General features: G+C 41.2%; 1 protein-coding gene across 2 annotated transcripts in view; it reads right to left on the bottom strand.

Moving 5' to 3' along the window:
* Positions 1–17,183, bottom strand: part of TET1 (tet methylcytosine dioxygenase 1) — a 110,491-nt gene that overhangs the window by 20,120 nt on the left and 73,188 nt on the right. For both annotated transcript variants that reach the window (XM_058187740.1, XM_058187741.1), the window contains 2 exons: positions 2,131–2,339; positions 580–730 (listed from right to left, as the gene is read on the bottom strand). In XM_058187740.1, coding sequence (XP_058043723.1) covers positions 580–730; positions 2,131–2,339 — 360 coding nt within the window. The remainder of the gene's footprint in view (positions 1–579; positions 731–2,130; positions 2,340–17,183) is intronic.

Below are 17,183 nucleotides of genomic sequence, written 5' to 3'. Positions count from 1 at the left end.
GTTTAACAAAAAGAAGGACCAGGGGAGACATGATAGCAGTGTTCCAATATCTCAGGGGCTGCCACAGAGAAGTGGGAGTTGGGCTGTTCTCCAGAGCACCTGAGGGTAGAACAAGAAGCAATGGGTGGAAACTGATCAAGGAAAGAAGCAACTTAGAACTAAGGAGAAATTTCCTGACAGTTAGAACAATTAATAAGTGGAACGACTTGCCTTCAGAAGTTGTGAATGCTCCAACACTGGAAATTTTTAAGAAAATGTTGGATAACCATCTGACTGAGATGGTGTAAGGTTTCCTGCCTGGGCAGGGGGTTGGACTAGAAGGCCTCCAAGGTCCCTTCCAACTCTGATGTTATGTTATGTTATGTTATGTTATGTTATGTTATGTTATGTTATGTTATGTTAAGTCAGTACAAGTGATTTACTGTGTAGGAATAGAACATGCACGTAGTAATGCTTAGCTTGCTCATCTAAGCCACATAGAAAGGATGTAGTCTAATGTGATTCTGAACAGCTTTAAACATTTATAATACCTGTGCACTTAAAATGTGTATTACGGAAGGAAGGAAGGAAAATACTTACTTGGGCGTGATCATCTGTGAGAAGTCTAAATTTTCTGGGGATTTTGCTTCTGGCAAACTTACAGCCATTGTAATACATGCTCCAAGAACAGCCAAATGAAAAGGATGCCCCACATGTCTCTGGATCGAGACCTTGACAGGCACAAGTACGGCTAGAAAAATTAACCAAAAGGTAGGTAATCAGCTAATTGGGCAAGATCCTCGCCTTCAGCAAATCGATGCCCCAAATCTCTGTCCATCTAAGACATACAATGAAAGCTAACAGATACATTGAAAGCTGGAGAATTCTTAGCTTTAGATGATACAGAGATAATCTTTGTTATTCTGAATGGAATAGACTAGAAGCCATGATGGCGAACCGGTGGTACAGGTGCCACAGGTAGCACGCAAAGCCATATCTGTGGGCACATGAGTGTTGCCCTAGCTTACCTCCAGTGCGCATGCGTACGCCAGCCAATTTTCAAGGCTTCCAGGCCCACTGGAAGTTGGGAAACAGGCTGTTTCCAGCCTCCGAAAGGGGGGGGGAAGGCCGTTTTTGCCCTCCCCAGGCTTCAAGAAAGCCTCTGAAGCCTGGGGAGGGTGAAAAAAGGGCCTACCAGGCCATCACGTGCCAAAAGCGGGGGGAGCATGGGGGCGGGGGTTCGTGTGTGCATGCACTAGGGGGGCACATTGAATTATGGGTGTGGGCACGCACATACGCAAACCCCCCCCACGCCCCCCCCCCTCTTTTGGTACGCGATGGCAAAAAGGTTAGTGATCACTGGACTAGAGCAAGACAAGCATGTAGACCACTGGCTGCTTCTGATTATGACCAGTGTAAGAATCACTCAGATCTGTTGAATCTCATGCTGCAGCTCAAGTGTTTATTTTTTTTTTTCTTTCCATCACAGGGCAGGCAATCACTAAACATGTAAGGCTCTAGGGCTTTGCCAAATACTTTGTTGCTGTCACATCAGATTCCTCCAACCATAGCTCCCCAATCCGAAGCAACAACAATTCGTCTATAATCAACTTCAATACGTTTTTCTGTAGCTTGAATGTAATATTACAACCACTACACAAATAGAGGTAATCCTTGATTTACAACTACAATTGAGCCTCAAATTTCTGTTGCTAAGCGGGACAGTTGTTAAGGGAGTTTTGCCCTATTTTATGACATTTCTTGCCATAGTTGTTAAGTGAATCACTGCAGTTGTTAAGTTAGTAACACAGTTGTTAAGTGAATCTCGCTTCTCCACTGACTTTGTTTGTCAGGTCGCAAAAAGGATCACATGACCCTGGCACACTGCAATTGTCATCAATTTGAATCAGTTGCCAAGCGTTTGAATTTTGATCCTGTGACCATAGGGATGCTGCAACAGTTGTAAGTGTGAAAAATGATCATAAATCACTTTTTTCAGTGCCTGAAAAATAAAAATTATTGTATGTATCTTTTTCAAGTGTAATGACCGTAGTGCAGAAGAATGTCAATCAAGTAAGATTACTATTCTCTCATGCATCCTTTATATTTTAAAATACTCTCATACTATAAAATATTTTAAAGCGTACTTACTCTTCATTTAATGCACATCTACGGCTAGTTGGACAGCCATATTTTCTGAGACTCTGGGTCAGTTCCTTGTACAATGTGTCAGCAAGAAGGTGAGGAATCCCTTCCCAAGCCAAAATAAGTATCACAATCACAGCAGTTTGGCAGTGATGTCCTGCACGCTGACGAACTAAGCATAGCAATTTTTCTTCATCGCTACTCCTCCGTATCACCTGGAAGACAAAAGAATGGTTTGCAGCTTAATCATGGAACATGCCAGAATGGAAATCTAGCTGTTACCTCTCTCTAGAACTATTGGCTCTCTGGAAAGAGATCCAATACGATATGAGGATCAGCAAGTTCAAAATAAGAGCATGAAAACATGAAACAAGCCCCACGGTGCATATTGAAAGGCAGGACTTTGATTACTTTGTCACACTTGCTATGTTTTTGGCACCCGCCTCCTCCACAAGGACGGTCCAGATAAATTACTAGATTTATTTTGCAGTTAATATTATTGCTGCAATTGTTTATCACAAGTTTTTTTCCCCCTCTTATGGATTTCACCACCCTTCCACGGGTTAATTAATCAGAAGACCTCATAGCTTGAAATCCCTTGAAGACAGTTCTTATTTCTGAAATTCCAATTATATAGTTTTTCCTAAAAATAAGGTCAAAACACACCAGGAAACAGAAAACTGCAATGTAATCTACAAACTTAGCAAACCTCTTTTTCTCTGTAAACAAAATTTTGGTTTAGTAAATGTATCCACTATACTTTTTTTATCCTCAAGTATTTATTCAACTCAATTTGCATACTTGGCTGTATCTAGTTGCTTATTAGAGAATAAACATTAAAACTTAAAGACACATTTTTAAAAGGATGGGAACCTGGAGAAAGGCTGCTTCAACTACACACATTTCATTTGTCTTTCAGAAAATCTTCTTACCATTCAACTGTTTGCAAAATGCTATCCATTAAACCAAGTGGGGAACAAAAGATTTGCAATTAAACCAGACAGGCCTGGAAAGATAAATCACATTTAAGACAAAGGTCACAAGAGTATTCAGTGCTGCTGGATCACAATGAAAAGGGCTGGAATCATCAGAAGTGCAAGGAATCCAAGTGAGACTTGCCTAGAGTGATGGCAATTTCTTCAGACAGTTTTTCACCTTGAGAGTATTTAGCAAGCATGTGCAGAATTGGGACAGCTTTTCTCATTTTGTATCTCTTTGGCAGGGCGGGACTTCTCAATAACAGAGGAAAGAGGCACCCCTGGATTCAATAGCTCTCCTTCCAATACAATTTTTCCCTCTTAAAATACTTTAAAGATAAAGGTAAAAGTTCCCCTCACACATAAATGCTAGTCATTCCTGACTCCAGGGGGCAGTGCTCATCTCCATTTCAAAGCCGAAGAGCCAATGCTGTCTGAAGACGTCTCCGTGGTCATGTGGCCGGCATGACTAAACGCCAAAGGCACACAGAATGCTGTTACTTTCCCACCAAAGGTGGTCCCTATTTTTCTATTTGCATATTTTACGTGTTTTCGAACTGCTAGGTTGGCAGAAGCTGGGACAAGTAACGGGAGCTCACCCCGTTACGCGGCACTAGGGATTTGAACTGCTGAACTGCCGACCTTTCAATCAACAAACTCAGCATCTTAGCCACTAAGCCACCACATCCCTTGAGCCACTGCGTCCCTTAAAATACTTTACAGTTTCCTCAACATCTAAAAAGAAACACAGTTTTCCATTATTTTTTTTGCCATCCCTTTTGGAGAGAGACAGGTTATAATCTTATTATTTCACCCATGCTTCATTTTTTAAAAAAACGAATACATCAATGAAGATAAATATAAACACAATTTAAAATTACATGAAGTATACAGGTAGTCCTGGACTTACAACAGTTCATTTAGTGATCATTCAAAGTTGCAACAGCACTGAAAAAAGTCATTGTTTTTCACACTTACAACCATTGCAGCATCCCCATAGTCACGTGATCAAAATTCACACACTTGGCAACTGACTCATATTCATGACGGTTACAGTATCCTGGGGTCATGTGATCACCTTTTGCCACTTTCTGACACGCGAAGTTAATGGGGAAGCCAGCTTCACTTAACAACTGCATGACTACCATGTTTTCCCAAAAACAAGACCCTGTCTTATATTTTTTTCGAACCCTGAAATAAGCGCTTGGCCTTATTGCCACGCGCTCAAAAGCCCGATTATCAGGGGATGTCTTATTTTGGGGGAAACAAGGTAGATCGATCGATGGATGATAGATGATACTGTGTTTCCCCAAAAATAAGACCCTGTCTTATATTTTTTTCGAACCCTGAAATAAGCGCTTGGCCTTATTGCCATGCGCTCAAAAGCCCGATTATCAGGGGATGTCTTATTTTGGGGGAAACAAGGTAGATCGATCGATGGATGATAGATGATACTGTGTTTCCCCAAAAACAAGACCCCGTCTTATATTTTTTTCGAACCCTGAAATAAGCGCTTGGCCTTATTGCCATGCGCTCAAAAGCCCGACTGGGCTTATTATCAAGGGATGTCTTATTTTGGGGGAAACAGGGTAATTTAACAACTGCAGTAATTCGCTTAATAATTGCGGTAGGAAAGGTCATAAAATGGGGCAAATCTCACTTAACTGTCTTAGCAACAGAAATTTTAGGCTCCATTGTGGTCTTTTAAGTCAAGGACTATATTTCCCTATAATATTCTTCGGAGTCTTCGGAGAAGGGCGGTACAAAAATACGAAAAATAAATAAATAAATAAATAAATATTATTTCAGAAGTGTCTAATTACATTTTCCATGTCTGTGCGTTACTATTACTTTAAAATAAGATGTGTAGAATGAATATTATTACAGGTACTCCTCAACTTATGACCACAACTGAGCCCAAAATTTCTGTTGTTAAGTGAAACATTTGTTAAGTTTGCCCCATTTTACGACCTTTCTCAACACAGTTATTAAATGAATTACCGCAGTCACTAAATTAGTAACTCGGCTGTTAAGTGAATCTGGCTTCCCCATTGAGTTTGCTGGTCAGAAGGTCGCAAAAAGTGATCACATGACCCTTAGACACTGCAACAGTCATAAATATGAATCAGTTGCTGTCAAGGTTCCAGAAAAACCTCTTCTGCATAAAGAAAACTCAGAAGCCATTGTCTTTCAGAGTTCTTTACTAGCATGAGGAAACTGGCACACGATGAGTGAAATTCCAAAACTGAACTTCCGGATTCTTTTCCCAGTTATACAACCCCCAAGAGTCCCACCCCCCTGACCCCTTTGACGGTCACATGGTCCCATGTTCTCCCAGTTCATTCGAATATCCTCTCGCCACTCTTCCTGCAGATGTGAACCCCATCCGACCTTGACCGTCTGAAGAATGTTACCATACCCCTCAGCCCCCCTTCTTCCCCTCAGGGGAAAAATGTGGCAGCGTCTGGAAACCTAAAGTCTAGTATGGTTTCCAGGCCTGACAGTTGCCTAGCATCTAAATTTTGATCACATGATCATGGGGATGCTGCAACGGTAGTGTTAAAAACGGTCATGTCACTTTTTTCAGTGCTACTGTAACTTTGAATAGTCACTAAATGAACTATTTTAAGTCGAGGACTACTTGTATTAGTAAATGATAGAAAATGTTAAACTATCATTTTTCTCAACATTGCGAATGAACTTTTTTTTCAATGAACCATCAGTTTTCCTAATAACCTAATATAGAAAGAAATTATTCAAATTGGGGGATCAATTCTGGGATGCTCTCCTCATCTCTAAATTTATATTTCTAACAATACAATACAGTCTTCCCAGTAATGTAGCACCTGTTAAATTTTCCAATAGATGCGATTCAAAAGACTTATTCATATCTACTTCAGGTAACAAGTATGCAGAGCAAAGAACTTTACAAGGAAGGCATATGAAATGGATCCCAGTGGATCCCTATACAGCACCACTAATCCATGCCTTAGATGTGCAGCGCTTCACGGCACACTTCTATCCCAAAGCTGAGCACAACGTATTCCTTTTGGAACAAAAAGCAATTGCTGCCTTATCGTTATGTTATGCAAACTTCTTGTATAAAAAAAATGTGTAGGCAGGGCAGCAGTAGGATGTTTATTCCTAACTCACTCTTTGGGGAGGAAGGCTCATTACTTAATATTATCATTGGAAAGTAGAAATACAGATTAGGTTACGGTAGACTAATGTACTGTGGGATTTCCCCCCCCCCAAATTGTAATTTTCACACACTCTTGCCACGGTAGCTGATGGAAATTAAAGTCCAAAATGACTAGAGGGCATCAGATAGTCAAACTCTGGGTCAGGTTACTTAAGAAAAAAACATTCTCAGCTCAGCTTTTCTTTCATGGTACTCCAGAGGCCCCAGGAAATTCACAGAAAGTCTCCCTTGTAATCAACAACCAATCCTGATCTGCTTTTCTTCACTTTCCCTAGACATTTCACTCCCATATCGCACAAGGAGCTACAAGGCATGAATGGAATACATTTAATGCCCAAAAATAAGCTTTGCTAACCATGATATTTGAACACAAACTATCCTTGTTATAAAAATTACTCAATTAATGTCTTTGTTATAAAAATGTTTTTAATATACAAACGGAAATAAAAGACTAGACTAACCTCTACCACCTATTTATACCTTCCAGTATTATGGTGTATTTGTACCTCTCTTTTCTGTTCAGCTAGATTAATATTGCATAATCATACTCATTCAACATATTGTATAGTTAACACACAAACCCCTTTTACCACAGGCTGGTAAAGCCACAGGCTGATTCAAGCGTGTGTGTGGCATAGACTTTACTACAATCTGCCTGAGGGTGAGTAGAGACAAGGAGGAATAAGAAATTACATAATTGTATGCGTCAGAAATTCATGAGGAGAGGCCTACTGAAGTATTTGCTGGCCTACAAAATGTTTCACGGACAACAGACTTACTTTGTTTTTAAGGGATCATGGAATCCCACAAGTACATCTGGAGCCTGAACTGACAAGAGTCCACGAATAAAAGAACTATGTGCTATTTATGTGTACCTCACTTGACCTTCTTTACGTTACCACATTCCTGCTCCTGTGCTCTGAAATATAGTATAGGATCAGCCTTAGGGCCAAATTTATCATGAGGCTAATGGCATTTGCATCATTCCTCTACCTTAAATTTCTTCCATTTGAAATGAGCAGGGAGAAGATTGTATTAAAACAAAAAATCTTCCCAAATTCAAATACCTTTGCATTGATTCAATGATGGCATTTGAATAAGAGAGAATATTCCAGAATATTTTTATAATGTTGTATAATCATGTAAGATGTACATATCCAATTCCTTTGTGAATATATAGATAAAATTCTATGAAAATAATCTTTTCCAATTATGCAAAAGAATGTAATCTAATCTCTAAAATGTTTTTTGAAAGTTAGTGTTGTGGGCAACCATATTTCCTAGAGCAACTTAATTGCTTGGATTCTACTTACTTGAAATATTTCTCTTAGATTGGTGAAGCAACTGTCTCAACCCTTGGCAGGATCTCTGGAATAAGGAACAAGTTCTCTGTGAATAAAGATTACTTGAGGTAGATTGTCCCTTCAAAATTAACCAAACTAACTAGTATGCATATTTTTGGATTAATATACTTAAAAATGCAGAAATGACCTCACACTATAGTAGCAATTACGCTCATGTATTAAATGAAAAATGAATTTCTCTTTCAATTTGTTTAAATTAGAGCAAAACAGCAGAATGAAGACCTTAGATGACCACAATTGTCAGCCCAGCTGCAAGGCCAACTTGAGCTAATATTGCAGAAATTTACAACACAATGCAATATGGAAGGAACCAGAAATGAAACCGTTAAAGAAAGCTTGCTCTGCAAAGCATCAAAAATAAATCAATGATGCAAACCAAACACCATATGCTATAAGCTTGTTCCAACTAAAGTATATAATTGGAGTGATATATTTAGATGCTGCAATGCTGCTGGAAATTACATCTAACCTTTTTTTTTTCAATTAACAAAGAAAATTACAATAACAAATATAATTTTACTGTATTTCTGGCTCAGCCACCACTGCACTCAACACCAGATGCTGTTACAAATAATGTGAAGAGAATTCTCGTCTGCACTGTGCAAATCTGCATTGTTCTGTGCGTAGTGTCATGGCCTATCCTAACCTTCTCTCCAGTAAACAACAGTAAACATTCTCTGGATTATCCTATTCAATTCAAATGACCAGTAATTGATAGAATATTTGTAGCTCAGGGTTGAAATGAAAGGCCCTTGAGTTTGGTAGTCTGAGCTTGGTGGTTTTCTTGCCGACTTTTCATTATCATACTAGGTAATAACATCAGCTCAGATGATGATCAGAAATTGCCAAGCAGTAAGTCTTAAATGTGTAAGATCCAATTTTTTTTCTCATTCCCTTTGCTTGTTATATTGAAATGTGTGTGAATGTAGAAGTGCCTCCTGGTGGTCACTGTAACTCAAAGCACCAGAGAGGATATATGTGCTGTGTAAAAATAAATCTCCCCTAAGAGGAGGGGATCATGTCAAAACCCAAACAAACCCCCCCCCAAAAAAAAAAACCACGAGAGCATGGCACAATCTGAATCTGTACCGTGATCTCCCTGTGCTCTGGGAGCTTAAAGGTGGGTCTGCCGTTCTGCCAATCCTTTCTGATTGTTCTCTTAGAAGTGTACCCAAAAACCCGTGATTTCCCCAGGTGAATGCACTTAATCATAAGGCTGGAAATAGGGTATTTGCAGAGAAGTCGAGAGGTAGTGGTTAGCGTCATCCAAACCAAGTCTTACAGTCAGACATTGAAGAACACCTTTGATAGGATACCTTTATTCTAGAAAAACTGATAATGAAGAATCCAGCTATGATAAACTCAAAACAGTTCCTAAACCCTTTCTACAGCAATAAAGGTAAAGCTAAATGTTCCCCTCGCACATATGTGCTAGTTGTTCCAGACTCTAGGGGGTGGTGTTCATCTCAGTTTCAAAGCCGAAGAGCCAGCACTGTCCGAAGATGTCTCCGGGTCCTATGGCCGGCATGACTAAACGCCAAAGGCGCATGGAACGCTGTTACCTTCCCATCAAAGGTGGTCCCTATTCGTCTATTTGCATTTTTTACGTGCTTTCAAACTGCTAGGTTGGCAGAAGCTGGGACAAGTAACAGGAGCTCACCCCGTTACACGGCACTAGGGATTCGAACCGCTGAACTGCCGACCTTTCGATCAACAAGCTCAGCATCTTAGCCACTGTGTCCCTTTATACAGCAATACCAATATCCAAATTCTGTCACTTTTCCTTCAGCCCTTATATTATCACAGACTGAGAAGTACTTGTTTCTCAGAAAGAAAATTGGTTACCACTTAGGCATTAAAAGAAATCTGGTCTCAAATTCCTTGCTTCTACAGTTGCCTTCCAAGTGTTGGGTAACCAACTTCAAATGAGTGACTTCCTTGCTCTACAAGCTAAAATATATGTCTGGCCTCAGGCTGGTTTCCTGGGGATCTCAAATATCTATCTTTTGGAGGAATAATCTGATATCTATAATAATCCTAATATACTAAGCCTCATCCTTCAATTTCAGATGAAGGTTTTTTGGAATGATGCCTCTTTCCCCACTGCAGGTTTGAAATGAATCACATAATCCAAATGAAGCAGCCCCAAATAATACCCCTCAGTAGATTTAAGAATTGCAGCTTTGTCATTGCTCAGCAACCCTACTGACTTCAATACCTAGCTCTTTATTTCCATGCCAAGGAACACATACATAGTGGACACCTTTGTCTTGAAATCCCCAAAACGTGGAACTCTCAATCTTCTATGCTAAATTTTCATGGAATTGCCAGCTGGGGAATTCTGAACTGAAATCTTAAATTTACCAAGATTAAGAAACACTGCCTTAACTGTATCTTTTTAGCAATTCAGTGCATTTTAATTCTTACAACCAAATACATATTTAAGGTCAGATCTAGATTGCAGAAAGGAAAACATATAACAAGGTTGGAATTGCATAAACAATGGACCCTTGCATTTTAAAAAGTTTATTAAAAAAAGGTATGTAACCAGGGAGGGCTGCTGGGGGTTCGCAGGGGTTCAGGAGAACCTCTAGCTAAGACTCTATGCAGTTCAGAGAACCCACAAATCCCACTCCTGGCTAGCCCCGCCCCACCCTTCCCAAGAGTCCCCATGTGGCCCGTTTTGGATGCAAGTGAGTGCAGGGCACATGTGGAGGGCAAGAAACGGGCCTACCGGAAGTTCAGGAAGGCCGGAAACGAGGCTTCTGGAGCCTGGGGAGGCCATTTTTGCCCGCCTGGAGACTTGAGGAAAGCCTCCAGAGCCATGGTTCAAGAGGCTGATTAGGCCAGGCCGACTATGGCCACACCCACCCATCAACCGGGCAGAGAACCCCTTGCTAAAATTTTTGAAGCCCATCCCTGTATGTAACCTTTATTAAAGGTAAATAAATTATATTAAATTATACTCTGTAACTCTGATACATAACAGTGTTGTCTGATATATTTCAAGTTCACTTTCACAAGACAAGGAAAATGGGATTTTACAATGTCAAATACAGAATTCTGCAGTTTTAACTTTTTTTATTTTATTTTATTTTGTCACAACAATATACACAAGCATCAACATAAAATAACTACATATCATATAAGCATATATATGAGCAAAAGTATGCAATAACTATATTCATTTGATATAGTGAAAGGAAACAATAGGTGTTGTGTCTCGCTCGCTCCCCCTGCCGCAGCTGGGCCCCTCTCATCTCCTGCCAGACGCTGATAGTTCGGAAGAATGTCCTGGCATGCCTCCAGCCCCCAGCCCTGGCACCATGCCCGGACAGGCCGAACAAACAAACCTCCCTCCGATAGCATGTGTGCCTGAAGCCAGCCACGAGCTGAGATTACCAACAGCTGGAGACGAAACGATGCAATGGATAGACCCACGCTTCCGGAGAATGGAGAGGCGACATCACCAAAAGGAAGGGAGGGGCAGGCCTGGATAAGTGCTGAGTCATGGAGCCACACCCCATGGCCTATATAAAGGATCTGCTTTCTGGCATTCTCTGAGTCAGGCAAGTCTAACTTGGATTGCTGAAGTCACTTCCTGGTCTCCTGCCTGCCTTGAGAACTTTGATAGGACTTTGGCAGAGCTGCAGAGGCACGCTTGATACGGACTTCCCCGACCCGGCCGTCAGAGGAGGAGTGGGACACGACATCAGGACAGGAACGGTAGGCACTTTCGTGCTCTTATGCACGCTCCTTACAGTCCTTTTAGGAATGGGGTGAGGTCAATAGTAGACTGTTTTTGGTTAAAGCTTTTGGGATTTTGAGAAGAGACCACAGAGTCAGGTAGTGTGTTCCAAGTGTTAATAACTTTCTACTTTACCAGACAGCTGCTAGTTTCCGACGCAATAAGCTGTGCATAATTAATATCTATCTTTTCAGAGTAACAACATAACTACTGATATTCCAAATACCTACTATATTTTTCGGAGTATAAGATGCTCGGGACCCTAAGACGCACCTACCTTTTATGGTGAGGAAAACAAGAAGAAGAAATCTGTCTCTGTCTCCCAGCAATTTTGCCTTGTTGCAGCAAACAGCAAATAGCCTGTGTTACTTTGATTTTCGTTTTCAGCATAGCTTGATTAGCACAAGAAAAAAAAATCTGCTCCAGCAATTTACCTTCTTGCAGCAAGCAGCAGAGGCCAGCACAGCAAGGGGCCATGGCAATCCCTGTAGCCTGAAACAGCTGAGTGTCGGGAGGCTGATCCAACTGACAATCAACTTGTGCTAATCAGGCTGTGCTGAAGCTGAAATGGGCTGTTTCTTCTTGCTGCTTGTTGCAAGGAGGTAAATTGCTGGGAGGCAGAGGCCAAAGGGTGGGGGCAGTGGGTGGGCAGGGCTGCATTCGGTGTATAAGACGCACCCAAATTTTCACCCCCTTTTAGGGGGAAAAAAAGGTGTGTCTTATACTTTGTAAAATACGATACTTTCAACCAATCTTTTTCCAGATTTCCCAACCTAAACTATATGTTACAAATTACTCATCACCATTTATTCTTGGAATTATCTCTTAGGCCCTGTTTTAACAGGGTTCCTCAGGAACTAATATTTTCTCCACTCCTCATGTAACATCTACATGAAGCTGCCAATGAGATAATCCATTGCAAGGGTGAGGTATTAGCAGTCTTCTGGTGATACCTAGCTTTCCATCTAGTGAACTAAGCGCTGCTGTCAATATACTTTCTCAGTCTGGAGACTGTGGGGCTTTGAAGGGGGAATCACAGGCTTCAGCTCAACTCCGACAAGACTGAATGGCTTCTTTGCATCGGGTTCCAGAGTTACCATTGTCTGGACAGGGGTGGCATCAAATGGACCCTGCACACAGGGGTATTCCTGGACTCACAACTCCTGCTCAAAGAACAGCTGCTGGTTGTGGGTAGGGAGGCCTTTGCACAGCTTCTTCTTGTGCATCAACTGCACCCTTTCCTGGATTGGGACACTGTGTTCTCAATTGGCCTTTAGGAAGTGCCTGAAGATATTTTTGTGCCACTCTGATGGGGAGGGGGGAGAGGAGTCCAGTGGTGGTGGAGAGCTTTTTCAGTGGTTATGCTGATTAGGATGTATGGTTGCTGTTCAAGTTGTGTTTTGTATTTTAATGGTGGTTTTAATACAGTTGTATATTTCTTGATTTTATTCATATTGTTATTGTTTTATTGCTATTGTTTTTAATTAATTAAAATTGTTGTGAGGTGCTCAGAGTCACAAATGCAAGTTGGACCACTATACAAATAGAATGAATGAATGAATGAATGTGTTGTGCCTCGTCCTCCTCAGCCGGGCCCCTCCCGTCTCCTCCTGGGCCTGTTATCAGACTCTGAGTCTGATAATGAAGATGAACGGCCTGTCATGCCTCCAGCCCCCCTCCCTCCCCGGCCCCATGCCGGACGTAGCCGTCAGAGCAGGAAGTCAGCCAAGTGGTGCAATTACCCAGACCTGCTCCCTCTGACCCCTCCCTTTCCCAGATGCCGACAGTAGAGACAAGCCAGAGTGGGAGGATCCTCGCTTCCGGAGATCTGAGAGGCGACGCCAGCAGAAGGAAGGATGGGGCAGGCCTGGATAAATGCTGACTCATGGAGCCATACCCCACAGCCTATATAAAGGACCTGCTTTTGGCATTCCAACCGTGAGTCAAGCAAAGTCTCATCTAGTTTGCTGAAGTCACAACTTGGAATCCTGCCTGCCCTGAGAAACCTGGAAGGAATTTGGCAAAGCTGCAGAGGCTTCGTTGCCACGCTTGATACGGACTTCCTAGACCCGCTCGTCAGAGGGGGAGTGGGACACGACAGAATGAATGAATGAACGAACTAACTAACTAACTAACTAACTATCACTCTTGGGCATAAAAGTCATAGCCGGGCTCATACAGGAAACTCAGGATGACTTAACAACCCCTCCTTCATTTCCTTAATAGCTGTACTGTGCAGAATTTCTCCATCAATCATTATCCCAGCCTGGGATAGAAACCAATGTTGTATAAAATTCTCCATACATAAACTTATTGGGAACACTAAACAAAACGAAGTTTCTCAGGATGTTCTGTTGCACACACATGCATAATAAAATCCTTATGCTACTCTATCACAGATGACTATGATTTTGGAAGCAATGAAACCACATGTTGGTATTCGTTCAAGATTAACCATGGAGCTCTGAGTCTGAGAGATGAGGAGGAAGAGTACCTGAAGGGCCAACCTCTTAGTATAATAAATACTGGCTGCCTTCCTGTCTGAGGATTAAGTTATTTCCTACCACATCTGTTTCATTCAAGATTCTGTTGGATAAGGGCTAAAGCTAAGTCCAATGATCCCAAACCCAACCAAGAAAAGTCTCTACATATCTGTGGCAGACCTCTTAATTTAAGAGTAAACAGTTCTACCCTGGCAGAGCAAGCACCAGTTATCTAGGCAGACCCAATGGAAAATGTACAACTCATGGAACAAGCCAATAATAACACACACTAAATCACATTCTGCAGGGCTGGCAATAAGAAACTGATAGGTAACTCTAAAAACAACACGGAAGCTGTGCCAGTGTTTTATTGAATATATACACTTTTTAAAAACAAGTCAAACTTATTTAAAACTAAGCTTTTCTTGAAGAATTGCCTTTTACTGAGAACAATGAGCACTGTTTATTTCAAGGACAAAATAGGGCACCACTACTTTCCCCAGTACTAAATTAAATTTCCAGCACAATGACAGGAGTGCCATCCTTTTGTTCCAGCTTTGCTTCGTGAGATGCCAGTCTGCCATGAACTATGAGGAAAGGGAGCTGGGGTAAAGGGAAATTAAGCACCATGCCATCCAAGACATTGGCTCACCACTCCAAAACCGCAGGTTGGGAAATAGAATGTAACAGCTCATGATCCAGCCCATCTTTGCAGAGATAGTTACCAACCCTTTCTTCAAATGTAACTGGACAATTGGGGATAACAGGGGAGGAATGAAAAGGGAAAAGTTAACCGGAAGACTTTCGCATGCAAAACCTCAATTCTGGCTTTGCTTTACTGTAACCACTTGGGTTTTTTTAGTAAAAGAATTCTTTTTGCTACACATGGAGTCGAGAGTATTTCTTTCCTACAAGACCAAACTGGAACAGGCTTGACATACAATTTTGAATTCCAGCAAAAATCAGGAAACTGTAACATTGGCAGGAAATGTTTCCTAAGAAATGAAACAGTATTGAGAATCCACCTGCCTATAGACATCAAATTCTAATCCATCATTTTGCTGTCTGTCCTATTATAATCCTCCCCAAAAGAGGGAACAGCTAGCAAGCGATTGCTACTTCTATTACTGTCCCCAGACAGTTCATAACAACATGAGTTACAATCAGCTGATCAATATTTATGAAACAAGCTTAATTGCATCATAATTTTGCTTTCCAAAAAAAGAAACAGGGAAAGAACAACTAAGAAATTTATGAATATTTAGCGTTACCCAATTTGGTATTAATGTATAATCAATTCAATACAGGTAGTCCTTATTTAGCAAATGTCTCATACAGTGACCATTTGCAGTTACAACAGTGGGAAAAAAGTAATTTTGTGCTCTTCACAGACCTGTGGAGCAAAGGAAAGAATGCAGTACATGCTGAAGAAAGAATATAAGCACAGCGTGGTTCCAGTTAGTGATCACTTTGTTTAATGGCCAAATTGCCAGTCCCAACTTGGTTGTTAAATGAGGACTAACTATATATGAATAAAATAAATATTCTACTGCACTCAATAGCCAATTAAATGCTTTTAAAGGTCAAAAAGAAAAGCATGAAAACCACAACATAATAGCTGACTCATATAAATGTGTTTACCATCATTGCCCAATTACATTATTGTTAAAAATAAACTGTTTGAGCCAGATTTTAAACCACACACAGGCACAAAGCGTATTTTGCAGGTACAGCATTGTCAAGATTTGAAGATACAACCTACAAGTCAAGCAGGTTAGTTCCAAAATATTTCAGAAATAATTGTATACCAAGACTTATCATACCATCCAAAGTATTTTTAATTTGTCAGGGTTCATTTCACCAAAATCCTTTGTGTAGATGTTTAGAGGGGAGAATAAGCAGTTGCCATGGAAATTAAGAAATGTGGTTTACTACCAAAACTCAACCACAATCTGCATCAATATTTTGGGATCAATAATATGGGCAGTTCCAATATAGGTAATTGGATTACAACAAAAATTGGCACTGGAAATTACTATTGGCAAGGGACTATGTAGCTTCATGACAGCAGTTCTGGAAGTCTTGGTTGCCACTGTTATAGTGAGGCCCATGTGGGTCATTAAACGACGACCTCATCTGACCTGACTTCCTGCCAGTTTCTGCAATGACTTGGTTTGTGGGGAGGCTGCGTTGGCTGAAACTCCAAGGACCTCTTTTAAGTCCCCCTCATACATCACCATTACAAGTTTGAACAGTTACTGAATGAGTGATTGTAACGTAAGCAGTGGTGGGCTGCTGCCGGTTTGGGCAAACCAGTAGTTCTGTGCCCGCCCGCCCACCCACCTCCAGTGCTACCACGTCCAATATCTTAGGGGCTGCCACAAAGAAGAGGGAGTCAGACTGTTCACCAAAGCACCTGAGGGTAGAACAAGAAGCAATGGGTGGAAACTGATCAAAGAAAGAAGCAACTTAGAACTAAGGAGAAACTTCCTGACAGTTAGAACAATTAATAAGTGGAACGACTTGCCTTCAGAAGTTGTGAATGCTCCAACACTGGAAATTTTTAAGAAAATGTTGGATAACCATCTGACTGAGATGGTGTAGGGTTTCCTGCCTGGGCAGGGGGTTGGACTAGAAGGCCTCCAAGGTCCCTTCCAACTCTGATGTTATGTTATGTTATGTTATGTTATGTTATGTTATGTCTTACATAATCGCCAGTTTTTCGATGCCGTGCCCATGCACAGAAGGCGCACGCTCACATTTTCAGTTCAGTTTGGCCGGTTGTTACATACTCTGAACGTAAGGACTAGTTGCATCAAACCCACAGAAAGAGCTTCATGTGGCCTGCACCCGCTTCCTTCTCTAGGAGTCTGTCTATATTTAAAAGAGCCTCCTCAGAGTCCATGCTGTTAAGCCCCCTGGACAGGGAGGTTTTCAAAATAATGTGCCAAGACTCCTTGCAGTCTAGACTGGAAATTGTTAAAAGATTTATGCAACTGCTTAGATCAATGGCATTGATTAGAAAGAAAGTTAAGGTTACAATCAGGAATTGGAGCGATAGCTTCTTTCAAAGGAGATCCCCTATGTAGCCAATTTAGAACAGCAAAAGCCGTGTCCATTTCCTTGCACTTTTTCATCCGGGGCTGGAAGCAGGCAGTCCTCATCTGTTTCCTGCTCTGATTATTGACAGCCTTCCTACTGGTTTGACAAATAACTCTTGCTCATTGAGAGAAAGGTTATGGAGTTCATTCTGATCCCTCTCTTGGTACTGATGCTGTTGTTGTT

The sequence above is a fragment of the Ahaetulla prasina genome, chromosome 6, assembly GCF_028640845.1.
Source record: "Ahaetulla prasina isolate Xishuangbanna chromosome 6, ASM2864084v1, whole genome shotgun sequence".
Classification (NCBI taxonomy): Eukaryota; Metazoa; Chordata; class Lepidosauria; order Squamata; family Colubridae; genus Ahaetulla; species Ahaetulla prasina.
The sequence above is the reverse complement of the archived record's forward strand: the minus strand, read 5'-3'. Positions and strand labels throughout refer to the sequence as shown.